Source organism: Acromyrmex echinatior, chromosome 13, assembly GCF_024713525.1.
Source record: "Acromyrmex echinatior isolate Ae372 chromosome 13, ASM2471352v2, whole genome shotgun sequence".
NCBI classification, from domain to species: Eukaryota; Metazoa; Arthropoda; class Insecta; order Hymenoptera; family Formicidae; genus Acromyrmex; species Acromyrmex echinatior.
This window is the reverse complement of record NC_141864.1, coordinates 9,267,745-9,283,338: the sequence shown is the minus strand read 5'-3', so window position 1 is coordinate 9,283,338 and position 15,594 is coordinate 9,267,745. Positions and strand designations below refer to the sequence as shown.

General features: G+C 30.8%; 1 protein-coding gene across 1 annotated transcript; it reads left to right on the top strand.

Annotated features, from left to right (window-relative positions):
- Positions 1 to 2,600: 2,600 nt before the first annotated feature.
- On the top strand, positions 2,601 to 7,233 carry PPP1R15 (Protein phosphatase 1 regulatory subunit 15). Its single transcript, XM_011059970.2, is given in 5 exon segments — positions 2,601 to 2,760; positions 4,313 to 4,534; positions 5,363 to 5,465; positions 5,467 to 6,346; positions 6,942 to 7,233. Coding segments are annotated over 4 exon segments (1,383 nt in total). The 5' UTR covers positions 2,601 to 2,760; positions 4,313 to 4,344; the 3' UTR covers positions 7,152 to 7,233.
- The last annotated feature ends 8,361 nt before the right edge of the window (positions 7,234 to 15,594 follow it).

The following is a 15,594-nucleotide window of genomic DNA, read 5'->3' as shown; positions in this document are numbered from 1 at the left end:
ATAATCATGTATGTGTGCAAAAGAGATGTATAGCAATAAGAGGTGGCGGAGAAGGAGAAGGGGTTGGAAAGTTACTCATGACACTGAATAACTCGATTATGGAGGAAAAAAGCGACAACGAAATTTATGCTAAATCGCTTTTCGCTTCGACGCGAGATATCTCATAATCAAGCAGCGAATATCGAATATATACTTATGTAATATCTGCATATATTTATGTAATATCTGCATATATTTAAATATTTATTCGCTCGTTTATGTACTTGTTTATTTTACTGATATACGTGACGCAGTTTCGACAAGAATTTCGTCACGCGTGTATAAGTGAATCAGCTAATTGTTTTTAAATAAGATCTCGATGACACATCGATTATTCTTAGAATTTTTTAGCGCCAGACCAGTGAATGAATGTTCCTGATATTAATTGATTTATGATGATATTTTCGGTCGTCGCGCAGAATCTTATACCTAATAATAGCTTTTATGAGCTTCATACATTTCGTTTTTTTTGCTTTCAAATCAGCGACAACTTGAAATGCAGTCTTATTCAGTAATCATCAATTAACTGTAATATATATAACATTGATGTAATATTACTGTTACTTGGTGTTTATCGAATTATTCCAATTTCCAACTTAAATTTACAAGACGCTAATACTAGAAAAGAACATGAAATTAGAGTTCTAGAGAAATAGTAATCGGTTATTCAGAAACGTAAATGAAAGCATAAAAATTCAAAATATGTATAAAATTCTTAAATTATTTAATTGTACAATTTCTCGATATAATCGACAATTTATTTATCCACAATTTATATTTATCCTATGTTATGCACATCAGCTACTTATTCGTTGAATCTTTTCGTGCTTGTTCAATTTTGAAGCTGTGACCTACGATGTTTTTCTCTCTAGCTCCTTTTCATGTTCTCTCAAATATCCTTTAATGCTTTCTATTTCATTTAAAATACAGGAATGTGTAAAATTGAAAAACAGAAAAACTGTGTTATTTATGTACTAAAATATGACTAAATAAAAGACCATAAATTATAATCAATTATGACCTTCTCTTTTCAGGTCGATTTTTTAACATCCAATAATGGAACGCACTACGTTGGGTCAGATTACACGCACATACATATATACACATTCACATACAATAATGTTACGTAGTATGCTACATTCTTCTTATCTAAATATATTCTTATCGCTAAAGTACATATATAAATGGACGGTTGAAATTTTGTGTGTTACAATGTAAACAATGAAAAGAAAAAAAAACAAGTACAATATTATCTCCTGCTATTCTTTATTATTAAGATAACGATCGATCTTTCTTTTGTCAGGACGTTTGATTCTTTATTATTATATTATTAGAATAATGTTTGATCTTTTTCTTTATATAAATATTGCATGTTCCAAATAACACGTCTTCTTTTAATAATTTATTTTTAATTATAAATTATTTAACAAATATACCTTTAGCACACATTATTTCTTCTTTGTTCATTTTCTCCTTTCTTTTACTGAAAAAAAATCGAAAATCTTTATACTGAATATGTATAAAATGATCTGCCACATTCTAAAGAAATTTTCTTTTTTATTTCTTCGGTTATTTGATAGTTTCTCGTAGAGATTTATTTTTAATAATTTATTGTTAACTATAAATTTTTTATTATAATTTATTCCTTCTTCGCTCGATTTTTTTTTCGTTTTGTTAAAAATCGAAAGTCTTTTATGCTGAATATAAAGGACTAGCACGCAGATATAGTGGCCTGTCATATTATGTCTATTTAGACGTCCTGCGTGCTGATCTTTCATATTCAACATAAAAGACCTTCGATTTTAAACAAAAAAGAAAAGAAAAAACAAGGGAAACAGGAATAATTTCTAGTTAGGAAGAATTTATAGTTAAACAATTATAAGTTATTATTAAATAAATTATTATTAAAAATAAATTTTTTTTCCATCTTTCTGTATTTTCTTTTATTTTCATGTGCTATCTGGAGTAGTTTTTGGGAATTAAAATTGACAGAAAAAAAAACGACACGTGCCGAACGTGCCAATATTTAGTAAACACACACACACACACACACACACACACACACACACACACACACACACACATATATATGTATTGATGCATGACGCCGTTATCCTAAAGATTTTTCTCACTTTATTATTCCTTACTTCTATTTTATAATGATCTTTTACGATTATATACGGTTGCCCTAACTGAAGGTATTTATCAAATATCGGCAGTCAATTCTAATTCTTCAAAACTACTCCAGATCGCACATGGAAATAGAAGGAAATAGAAAAGTAATTTACTTTTAGTAATAATTTTAATAATAACTTATTATTTAACTAGAAATTCTTTATCAGAAATTATTCCTGTTTTCCTTGCTTTTTCTTTTCTCTTTTGTTAAAAAAATATATATGTATCAAATAACATGTTAGTAGATATCAAGAGAGAAAGGATATAAAAAGTCTTCTGATATGCTAAATCTTTTCCCCTTACTGACTTTTCACTCTCGATTCTGTTATCTTGGACTCTGGGTGATTATTATGTATTTATTATAGATAAATCGCAAAAAAGTGAGACGCCAGTGCAGGAATGACAACTCGGACCTGCGATATTGTAATCCGCGCTCACAATTATAGACGTATATTTATTTAAAATTGTGGTGATCTGATTGTTAACGAAATGAATTCAACTGAAGTGATGACAACAAATGATAACATCCGTTCGTCATTTACTTTCGTTAGTGCCTAATCGTTAACTTATAGATATCATTAGATAGTGATAGTTATTGCGTGTCTTTTCGATATATTTCTAAACTTCTCGATGCCAAAAGTTTTGGACAGATAAATAATTAAATTATATCTAAATTGACAATTGTCACAAATTACGAAATCGTACTGATTTTCGGATTCCACGTCGTTAAAACTTCAGAAAAATTTTTTCCGTTTGTTTCCTTTCTGTTTTAATTTCATTTATTCTTCGGGATTTGATTTATTTATTATTTGATTTATTATTTATTTGATTTATTTTTGATTTTAAATTAAAATTCTGAGTTATCGCTTCGAACAAAGGTTCCATCACGTCACAGTCCTCATTGTTTTACTATCACGTATTTTATCACGCAACAAATATTCAGGTAGTCAGGTAATCATATCTGCACCATAGAAAAATTTTAAAAACACACTATTTCCATTAGTGTTAAGAATTTGGTTGTGGTCGAAGTTTTGCTACAAAATGCTTTGAAGCATTTGATGGACCAAAAAAAGAATTTTACAAATTGTTAAAAAACACTTCAAACGTTTGCAACATCGCGTTGACCGTATCTTTTATCTCGACTTTCTCCCTGCGTGAGAGTCACGTGATCATTTCCATAGGCTCGTGTCTAATAAATATGAGGCGCCGATCTGGCCCGAAATCTCGTTTTTTTTTTTAAACAACTGCGTTTTTCTTGCTCTTTTCTCCAATCGATTCATCGCGTTCAATCAAAATAGAACGAACAGATAGAGAGGGAGACTGATGTAAGAAAATTGTTGTATTTTTCCCTCTAAAATCGCGATACTTTTATTTAAAGTATTTCTTTTTAAAATGAGAACCGAGATATTTAAGCTTGTTCTACAATGTGCTTTTTGTTTCTTATTGCTTGCTTTTTACTATTTTTTATATCTTCTTGTTTCTTATCCAGTTTTTTGTTTTATGTCGTCCGAGATAAAAATTAACGAACTTCGAAAGAAACAAGACATACATAGTAAGTAATATAATTGTTGATAAAAAATATGATACGACTATAAAGGAGAAAAAAAGCCAAAGCAAGAAACAGAAAACAAAGAGCGCATTGTAGAACAAGCTTTAGAATGTCATCTCAGATGGCACAGAGTTCAAAAAGAATTCAGTGATATGCCATCAATTTGAAAAGAATTCTTATTACATCTGAAAATGAGCTCAGAATTGATGGTACATTATATAATTCTTTTTGAACTCTTTTGAACTCTGCTATCTGGGATTAGAATGAGATATTTTTTATATATGACAGTCGGATAAGAAGTTGTGTTTTTTCTCCTGAAATCGCGGAATTTTATTCAAAACATTTTTTTCTAAGATAAAAGTAAATGAAAATCTGAGATATGCGATGAAAATAAAAATGGAAGAAAGGGCGCAGACGCACCCTCTCATTATACGCGCCTGAGGCGGAGGCCTCCGCGTCTACTCGCCGCGCATGCGCGCCTCTCCGTGCCGTCCAGCTGGAAACGATACATGAATACATCACGAATCACGATACTCTCTCATTTTGTAGTTGAAGATGGCCGCTTAAAGTATCTCGTAAACATGTGTTCTCTAAAAATGTACCCGTCTGAGATAGACAACCTCGCCTCTGCGAAATCGATAGGAATTGACACTGCAATCGGTATAGATTATTTAGGGTGTAGAACAAGATCCGCTTTGCCCACGTACGATTACAATTGGGTGGAAAATCCGAAAGGCTATTGCATCGCCTGCGAGGACTCTTCTATATCACGTAAGTCAAGAGAGTGTACGTGACATGCGACGCGTGCGTCACGCAATACATGCACGTGTGTGCATGTGTGTGTATGGATGACTGTATCTCAATGACTGATTCTACGTCATATGCTAAAATCTATACGCGCTAAATAATGCGATTATGATGAACTTCCGAAACGTGCCCGTGTCAATGTGCGTAGGCGTCATCATAATGCATGCTACGATGCATCATGTTTCCCATGACACGGTGTTTCTCCATGTAAGCCTTATTGTTGAGATCTATATCAGTAATACAGATATACTAAACAAATATCGGATAATATTCCGGTCAATGTCTTGTAAATACTTAATACCTTAATACTCTTGTCAAATGACACATTTTTCTGACGGCCGATTTTTTTTAATCGGCTGAAGATAAGGAGGATCGTTTTAGATAAGAATTCTTTTTACAAGAATTGAGCCTCAGAAATCAAATAAATGCTTATTTGACTTTTCGTTGATAAGATCTTTTATTAATTGGAATTTAGAAGATGAAAATAGGCAAGTTAGAAAAAATAATTGATAATTGATTGTAGAGGAAAAATCTATTTTGGGGTTAAAGAATATATGGATGATATATATATTAATGAGATATTAAAGTCGTCTGTTTTACTGATTCAATAGGACTTAAACACATTTGATTTACATGTCATTGACACTCATATACACTATTACATCGATATCTCACATAAATGTATACATTTTTCAACTAATCTTTCATATTAGATATCTAAACCTAACTCTAAGAACTCAATATTGTTCATATAATCTATAGTCTAAACTGAGATTGTTTTTTATATTCTAGATCATAGCAGAGCGAAGCGTCAGCTGAGCTGTTTTGGTATCGGCCAAACCATATGCTGGATGGAATCTATTAAGTATGGCGATTATGAGCAAAACAGCATCATACGATTGTCCATTAGACAGTAAGAAGCTTGATAGCTTAGATAACATGAATATTTCAGATTCCATTCAGATCACCAAACAGATTAATAGCTCAACAATGTCGAGCTCACCCAAAAGTACACGTAGGAAAAGAAAACCGAAGGCGCGCAAAAAGAAGAGAACTAAAGGAAAATACATGACCAAAGTACGTTGTATAGCAAATTCTTTGAATTATAATTATTGCGAAGATAGCAATAATAAAATGCCTGATGTACAAGAAAATTCGATTCAATCGCTGACAGTATCAGAAAGCTCCATCGATCTTGAAGATTGGATCGTTTTTGGAGACGACGAATTGAATGAAACATGTAATAAACAAAGAATGAAAACATCCTCTCCTACCGAAACACATTATACACCTATCTTCAATTCTTCGATGAGGAACAACTATAATCCTTGCAAGGATTCCAACAGCGATGCCAAAATTGCTTCCATTCGATTGCGATCATTATCAGAAAGTTCCACCAATTCTGAAGACAGTAATTATGTTTCTATAACTTTAGACGAGGGAGAAGCAACGGAAAGACCGAGAATGCGTTACGATTGTTTAACGAAGATGAATGACGAACGCCGCAAGGATTATAATAGACAAATACAGAAGAATTTGTTTCAACATCGCCGATTGCCGTCAGACAGTTCTGAATGTTCTGATGACTTTATTAGTTTCGAAAATACGGATTCTAATAATTCTGAAAATACTTATACTTCTACCAGTTCCTTTGGTACTGAAGAAGTCGATGGCTGTGTTGAGACGAACTTACACGATGGAGACAACCAACTAGATGACTCGATCATCTTTACTGATGAAAATGGTGAAAAATTAAGAAACAAACAAACAAAGAAGGTATTTAAGAACTCTTAATACTTATATTAGTCATCTTGTATTATATGATTTCAGAAATGATAACATAGCAAAAAATTTATTGTAAATATAATATATTAAAATTAAAATTAAAAAGCTTTAAAGGCTCAACGAACTAATAAATTCAATAAAATTCATATAAGGCTTAAATGAGCCAAGTATGTTGTGCAATATATATATATATATAGTTACAATTTATAAAAATCTTTCAAAAGAACCGAAATGTTTGGAAGATTTTTATAAATTGTAACAACATATTTTTTTTGCACAGACAATGTGCTTGGCTTATTTAGCCCTTATATAAATTTTATAATATATTAACATTGATATAAAACGTTTTTATACATGTAATTTTAAAAACATTTTGCGAGTTTACTTTAATTTCTCGTTATAAAAATTGCAAAATTACAGAACTTTTTAACTCAGTTTAGTCTGTTTTATCTGTACTACGAGTACTTTGTCAAAACTCATTTGGATATATTATGTACATATATACGAGACACTACCGTATCTCTAGATAAAAATCTGCATATGTTAGAGGAGAATATTCTCTTCCAGATTCGAAATTCTGTTTCAGGTGAGCTTCGACCCAACTCCAGTCGTACATGTCATGGTGACGTGGAATTATGCATACCGTGCAGCTCGAAGAGGTCCTTGGGAAGAAATAGCACGGGACAACGAAAGATTTAGAGGACGTATAAAGTCTATCGCGATTGTTCTTGATCCAATTTTGAAAAGCAAACATCGCTCGCAAGTTTGGCAGGAACGATTCGCTTTTCCGGAATAATTTTAACCCAATTTATAATTAATATTTTTTTAAATATACGAGATGGCGGAATTAGTACAAATAAAATTTTCTCTTAGCTAAATTATACATGATATGTAATATAACTTGTTATCAGAATTTTTATTAATCAAAATATTGCTGTCGGACTTTTTTCTCTCTCTTTTTTATTAAAAAAGAAAAACGAAGGATAAATCAACATCCTGATTTAAAAGAATTTAATAGGAAAATAAAACTGAATTTAATAGAAAAATAATGAACTTTAACAATCGCGTTACTTGAGATGCTACTTGCATTTTACGTAAAAACAAATACGATGATTTTCAAAAACATTGAAATGTATGTAAACATTAATCTAAAGTCTTTTGTATATGTGGAGTCTTGAAGGAAGCACATGTTGTATATTTCTACTATGAAAAAATGAGTGTTTTTTTATGTTGTAACGCTTTTTTATATTGTACAACGCTTTTTAAATGCTAAAGAAATATGTATAATCATCTTTCGGGAAATTTTTTTTTAGTATATAACTGAAATCAGAGTGTTCTCTCCCATGAAAAAACCAAGAAAAAAAACCTGAAATTTTTAAGGGATTTTATTTTGATATTCAGAAGGAAATTTTTCGAAATTTGAATTTAAATTTTATCTTTTTTTGACAAAAAATTCTTTGATTTTTTTTCATCAATCTTTAATACTTATATTTTTTTCTTATTTTTTTCCAAAAAGATTTTTCAATCCTTATAAAGAGAGAAAATAAAAAAATGAGTTAGTATTCTAATTTAAATCAGAATTCAAGTTTTTAATAGATTACGTGGAAAAATGCCTTAGCTGAAAGATGATTGAACATTTCTAGTCATCTTATCATTCAAAGGAAATCATTGTATAGTATGACACGCTCGAAAGTATCAAATGTATGCCTTACATCTATTTTTCATTAGCTTTGTCATCTTTAATGAAATGAAATGGTTGTTTGGTACTGAGGAAAATTTTTGGAACTTTTAAATTTAAACTATCTTTTTCTGTCATAATCGTTTCTTCGATTAGCTTATAATTAAAATGTGATTTCGTACGTATTATTTCCTAATAGTTAATTTAAAATATTAATATTATATTAATTATTTATGTAAACATTAATATTTATGTCCCGCCTTTTGTAATGACAGTTTCCTTCTCATAAATATTTTATTGTTTTCTTTTCTCGTATATATTTATAAGTTATTCTATATCGTCTCGTAAACATTATTTTCAGATGCATCAATTTCATTTTTCTCGCCGATTGTCTACGCAGTTATCCACACGTTCACTTCAGTAATTACTTACACTGGGAAATTTCTCATGATAATGTAACAATAGGAAAATGATAGGGACTAAAATTGTGTCAAGGGCAACAAATTACGTGACTCATGCTTACCGCGAGTCTGATCACTAAAATTAAAATTTTTGATTAGAGCATTTGTTGCCTTCGATATTAAAAAGTAAAAAATCAATAAATTCTCAGGTAAATATAAGTATCATCGAAGAGATTGCACAAAATCTAAAATTCTAAGAGTTTAAACAAAGTTTAAAAATATAGAATTCCTAGAATTGCATTTCTTAAAATTTAATTTAGTAATTTAAACTGAAAATCTAAATTCCTGAAAATCCGGCAAAGTTGAGATATTAAATACGAGATGAAGTAAATCGTAACTTAGAACTTTAATACTACAGCAATTAAAACTTGATTATCTTTCTTTTATTTACATTGTGAGAGCGGGAATTATGATTATTTGTATAATTTTAATCAACGATGAGATGTTATTGAATATAAAAAGGAGTTCGCGAAGGGTCAAGTTGCAGCGGACGAGCAGAAAGTGAACAGGAAGAGGATGGGCATGGCTTTAATTGACTGGGCCGGATAGATGACAGGTCCTCATCACGAGCTGTTGCAACGAGCGCGTTATGCGCCGTTGCATTGACCTAGCACGTTTACACGTTGTGAAAAAACGGCGAAGCGCATCGTAAACCCTGGCAATCTCTATTATGGAAATTTCCATCGTGGCTTGGTCAATTTCCATAATGTAATCCGCCTGATATTTGTATATACAAGTCTCTCTCTTGGAAGCCAAATTGGTCAACTTCGTTTTTTATAATCTCGATTTCGATAATTTATCGAGTAGTTTGACATCAATTTTTCTTCCTCTTTATTTCATAGAACTGATCGGTTTGACTTCTAAAAAATTCATATGATGATGCAAATCGATTATCAGTTTAATCTTATGCTTATATCCTATAAGTAATTAACGGTCTTTTGAAACATGAAAATTTAAAATGAAAATGAACACCAAGATTATTTTGATAAACTCTTAATTAACTGAATTAATGATTGAACGTACGACAGAAATGTTTATTATTATTATTTTCAATAACTCGCAATCTTTATTATATCTAAAAATCTAAAAAAATATTTCGGGTCGAGCTATTTCATGAATAAAAAAATGAAAGTATAATGCAACTATTGAGAAAACAAGTAGTATCTAGATTTTTTTATATATATTTTTATATTATGACACTGAAAAAAAATATAGTCAATTTTAATAAATATTTAGTTGAATATTACATAAATATTTATTAAATATAAAGATATATTTATTTATATATCTTATAAGAAATGTTAATTGGATTTAACAATTTTTTTTTACTGAACAAATATTTACTGTAAGTAAATATTTAGTTGGCAGTATTGAACTAAATATTTATTAAAATTGATTATATTTTTTTCCAGTGGATTATAAATGCCATAATATATTTGATTAATTAAGGTATTAATTGACGTATTAATTACTCAGGAAAACAAAAGCAAAGAGGTAAATATTACTTTATTTGAAGTATAAATTCGATTTCAGTGTTTTTTAATTCTTTTGTTCTTAGTCTATCGCTTTGTTACTGTTTATCGATATGTAAAGTGAATTAACGTTGACTCGTTAATTCAATTTTTTACTAATCATTAATATACTATAATGATTAATGCGCGTCATTTTAGAACGTACCATTCACAACAAAAATTGAGTTTTAGTCAGTTTATCGTACGTTGTACAGGCAGCATCTTCACTTGCACTTTCACGTGGAAAGTTTCAAAAGTTCACTGCCACTTTCTCGCCTATCCTCCACAAATAGCCATTTACCGTATTCAGTCTTACTTTAGTTTCTCCTCGACACTACATGTAATAACAAATTGATATTGTCCGATTCTAAGCGATGTTAAGTATTCAAAATAAAATGTTTACGTAGAATGAAGAAATTTGAATGTAAAATTATTCAAAAATTTTTTTATCTGTCTCGATACAAATAGCACAGTCAAATATGCTTACGTTACTATGTATCAAGCCGAATTTGTCAATAGATGTGTTCCTGGTAACGAAGACTTAATCATTTGGTGTCAAGGCTCTTCCAGATTTGTCATACATAGAGAACGCGTTCAACAGATCCTTGTCTTTTTATTTTTTTTCTTTGTTACACGGGACTTCTCTCCACGGATTATTCCATACAATCTGCTTTCACCTTTTCACGCTGGAACCAACATGGTTACATGCGAGAGTGTGACTGCGATATATATATATATATATATACTTATTAATATATATAATACTATATGTATATACATGTATATTACAGAGAAATAATATAATAACAATGTGACATAAACGTAAAGTAAAATAAAACTTAATACTGATAATTAAGAATATAAATATAAAGTAAACAAAAAGTTATAATAGATAAAATAAAATTTCAACTTTAGTAGCGCGTTTATTCTAGTTGTGAACTCGATATTTTGTGATGTTATTAAAAAGATATTTGTTTATTTGGACATCATCTTACTTCTTCGGCTGCTTTTCAACAGTACGGTAAACTTGGATTAACTTATATTTAAATATTCAACAAGACTGCAACTACAAAGGAATATTTGATATAGTTACTCTTGTGTTACTAGCAAGAATAATTGTAATTCTACAGCAGTTTTATAAATGAAAATTTGAATATTACAAATCTTTATACGTTTGAATATACCTATTTTCATATTTCATACGTTATATATTTTTTATTATTTTATATTATTTTTTACACAATTCACTCATTCCTGAAGCTTCTACACTTTGGTCTTCCTTTTGCTCTATATTTTATGATTCACATACGATAGATTGATATAGTCTTACATAAGCCGGATTCCCAATTAATTATACCCAGCAACATTCGACTTTCTTCCGTCAAAGAGTGTTTCTCTATGACTTATTTCTACAATTATCTCAAACGTAACACACGTTAAACGCGTTGTTAGAACTGTGCGCACGGATAGATATATCATACGTGATGTAATTGAGGAAATTATCCCATATATATTAGAACTGCAGTTGTAATAAGAAAAATAAATTTTATGGACCATTTTCCTCTTCTTAAATTTCTTTGATTGATGATATTACAGGAATGATATTACAGTATAGATATTTTTTTATTATTTTCCATATATCATGATCTTTTCCCCTCATCATTATTCCTTGTTGACAAATTGCGGTAAAAGCAAAGTAAATGACGTGCGACAATCGACAGAGGAAACTTTCTCCAATTTGGGCAGATCCCAAATTAAAGAAGGCGTTGGCTGTTCCATGCTACTCACAACCATACCCAATTCATAGTGCGGCCGTTGTCCCGCAATCTCAGCACACAATATCGCCCCAATTGAGTTCCGCCGGCTTTGCAACAATTACATCACATCCGGCACGGATTCGAGTACGGTTTGCTGTATAGAAGTTTCCTCGTCAGAGTTTGCAATTATTTATCTTTTTCTTTATCTCTCTCGATTGTCAGGTACGCGACAATATCTATCCACAATGTAAAGATTAATTTTTTTAAGCAGCCAATTTGTTAAGTTAATAAATAGAATCGACTTTATTTAAGCGAATACTTGATATGGAAATATTCAACAATTTCTATTTTTATTTTATATATATTTTATTTATTTTTATTCCTATTTATTTTATTTCCTATTTTTAATATTGAATATAATTAAATTTATAAATTAATTTTTATATTAAAGAAGAGAAAGAGAGAGAAAAATAGAAAAAATATAAAACATCCTTTTAATTTTAGAAATTAATATCTATTATTGGTGGAATACGATTCTTGCGACATGATTAAATATGACGTATATATAAGTATGAGGCATCTCGTTGACTTCTTTGTCCAATTTCTTTTCGAATTATTAAACAAATATTAGTAATTAGAGAACGGTGTCTTTCTCAGCCTGGAACAATTGTTCCAGTTGTTTCTTCCGCAACTTTTTCTCAGCAATCGAGCCAAATCAGAACGGAAGTAAAGGCGAAGTTCGAAGACAGAGCGCAAGCGGAAGTATGCATGATGACGTCCACGCGAACATAGAGATCAAAATGTAGACGGAAGCATCGGCGAAGGTCGAGGACAAGGCGAAGACTGAGATCAAGGTCGTCGCTGTTGATGCCAATATTCTACTTATCGGTTATAATTATCGGCCAGGATTATCGGCTATAATTAGTTCATAAGAAGAGAGAACTGATTGATTATGGTCAGTTGTTCAGAAGCATTAATATCATTGAATCAACCAAGAACGAGATTAGATCGAGATCAGCTGGGATCACGAAGTCAAGGATGGCATCATCCTCGATGGTATCGCCAGTGTTGGCGTCGATAACACCCGCAATTTAGAAAGAGGCATCTTCTCAGCTTCTACTTTATTCGACAACCTTCGAAGCCGACAAGGTGGTGAAGGTTTTATTAGTCTCCGATCTCATCCGGTTTGATCTCCGATCACATCCAACATCAGCAGAGTAATATTTTTTAAAGTCAAATTTCAAAAAATAAAATTAAAAAACGATTAAGATGGAAAATTAAGTATGAATTAAGAAAGAAATGTTGTATAAATTGTTATAATTGCAATTCTTTATTTTGATAGAATCTACGATTTTCATCATCAACTTCTTATCTATAAATGTATAAACTAATTATATTAAAAAAATTTACCACAGTTGCAGAGCTGTTTTCTCTACTGAACGCAGTCATTGATTTAAGATATTTTAAAGAGAAACATAGAGATTTCTCTAGATTCCATTAAAGATATATTTATCTGTACATGTTAGTTAAATATTAGTCAAATACTCAGCCAAAATATCTATCACTCAATATCATTAAACAATTTTTTATGATGTTAGCCCTAAAACCAACTGCAAAACGCAAAACGAATTTGGCTTATTATAATGATTTTAATACAGCAAAATAATTTTTCTACATAAAATTTACAGTTATGGTCGATAACTTTCTAAATAATCCAAATGAACTTTTTGCACGAATATTTATTGTTTTATTAATATATGTATAAAATTTGATTTAATTCGTACAATATTTCTCATCAAATAAGTATTACAAAATGTAATTTTTACATAAGAATCAGGACTAGCAAAAAAATTAAATAGCAAACTAATAAGAGAATTTGCTCGAATTTTACACAACTATTCAGATGTAACAATGGAACAATCTATGAAATTTTTTTATTTTTGATAATGTGTCATTTTTGAGATGTGATACATATTTCCTTAATTAATACTTATACTATGTCATACATTTTCTTTGCAGGATATTCCATAGCGTAGCATTAAATCAGAATTCAAATGAGAGAATCATACGTTCAGAGATTCGATCTTATGCGCGCGACGGGAATAATATTATGCAACACACACGCGCGATATTGCTCAACATGCGTTTCCGCGCTTAATCGGTGTTACTTACAAAACATACGAATTATATTATACAAACGGGTCGCGCCTTTAAGCAACTCCTTCACGCTGAAGTGAATCAGCTACCCGCTGCGGCTTTCCTAACGCTCATGGTTACTAATAATTATGTTAATTTCTTCCGAGAAGCCCGTATTAATGACGCTTCGGGATTTGTATGGACGGAGCTGTTGCCTAATTTCTTTTTAAGGGAAGAATTTCGTGTGATGTTACATAAAACCGCAGCCAAGAAGAGGTCGAGACAATATCGCTAAAATGTCGTTCTTCAGCGTTCGAAATAAAATAGAGAATAATTAAATTTGCAAGAGGCTAATATTTTTAACTGTAGCAATCTTCTAAAAAGCTTGATCGCAACCAGTTTTCGAGCTGGATCCACATATTGTAACTGCGTCTACTTCGTAAATTATTCATCGTCATAAATCTCGATCTAAATTGATTTTAAATGGGCGGCGGAATTCACATTCCTATTAAATTTATTACATTTGAAGAGAGAATCTTGTCTAGCAAGATTCCTCCGACGTCTCTGTTTCTCTTTCTCTCTCTTTGCCCAGGTTTTATAAAATTGTATTCATCCTCAACGACACGACCTTTCTTCTTCAACGTAAGGGTGGGATCCAAATTGTGTTACAGACAACGACATTTTATTATAAGTTTATCATGTTGATAGTCCAATGTGTATTACTGTTATTAAGCTCCTGTAATTGCTAAAAACGAGTAGTGTAGATTTTCCACGCTATTATCCAACGTGACAACTATTTTTTTGCGTGCTGCACGAAGCACGCACGGAACCCCAAGCACGCATCTTGATATATAGGGTGTTAATTAAATTATGATTTATTTCTCTGGAATTGGCGCGGTAGTCTTTAACTAATTAGCAAAACGATATATATTTAATCAGACGTGCAATTATTAATTTCTTACGCGTGTTATAGAGTGTCTCATTTCATTTGAAATTATATTAACTTGGAACAAATGAGAATTTTACTAACACCAGCATATTGCCGCATTTTAAAAGTGCTCGCGTCGAGATTTACTAATGAATAGATGAAAGTTAACGACAGTTTCTAATCTCTGAAAATATGTTTGCAGCAATTTCACGATTACAGTACAAGATAATATATAGTTGTCTTGTCAATTAATCTTGCCGCATGCCTTATTAAATCACGTTTATCCATAAATTAATCACATGGTACCTGAATTATTAAACTTACGAAGTGAGGAAGCAATGAACTTCGATATATTTTAGTCTATTCTTGAAAGCATTCGATAAGCGAAAATATTTTAAAATAATCTCTCACATTTTATAGCTAGCATTAATGAGATATTAACTGATCAATACATATTAATGATGTATTATAACTCGACATTATAAAAGAAACCTTTCTAAAAATAAAATTTTTCCTGTACACGTATCAGCTTATACATTATCTCAAGGATATCTCAAAAACCATCAAACAGACGTTCTCTTAATGACAGATTCTCCGGACAATTTGGGGCCAATTTTTCCTCAGCGAAATGTCGAGGTTGGTCATCATCTATTGTAATCCTTCAATTTTCTGCGTCCTTACAACTGTCAAATTAAAACCCCATTAAAGTAAATTCTAATTAGTTAAATTAAGAATTAGTTGAAGGACGTAGTTTTGTTAACTACTTGG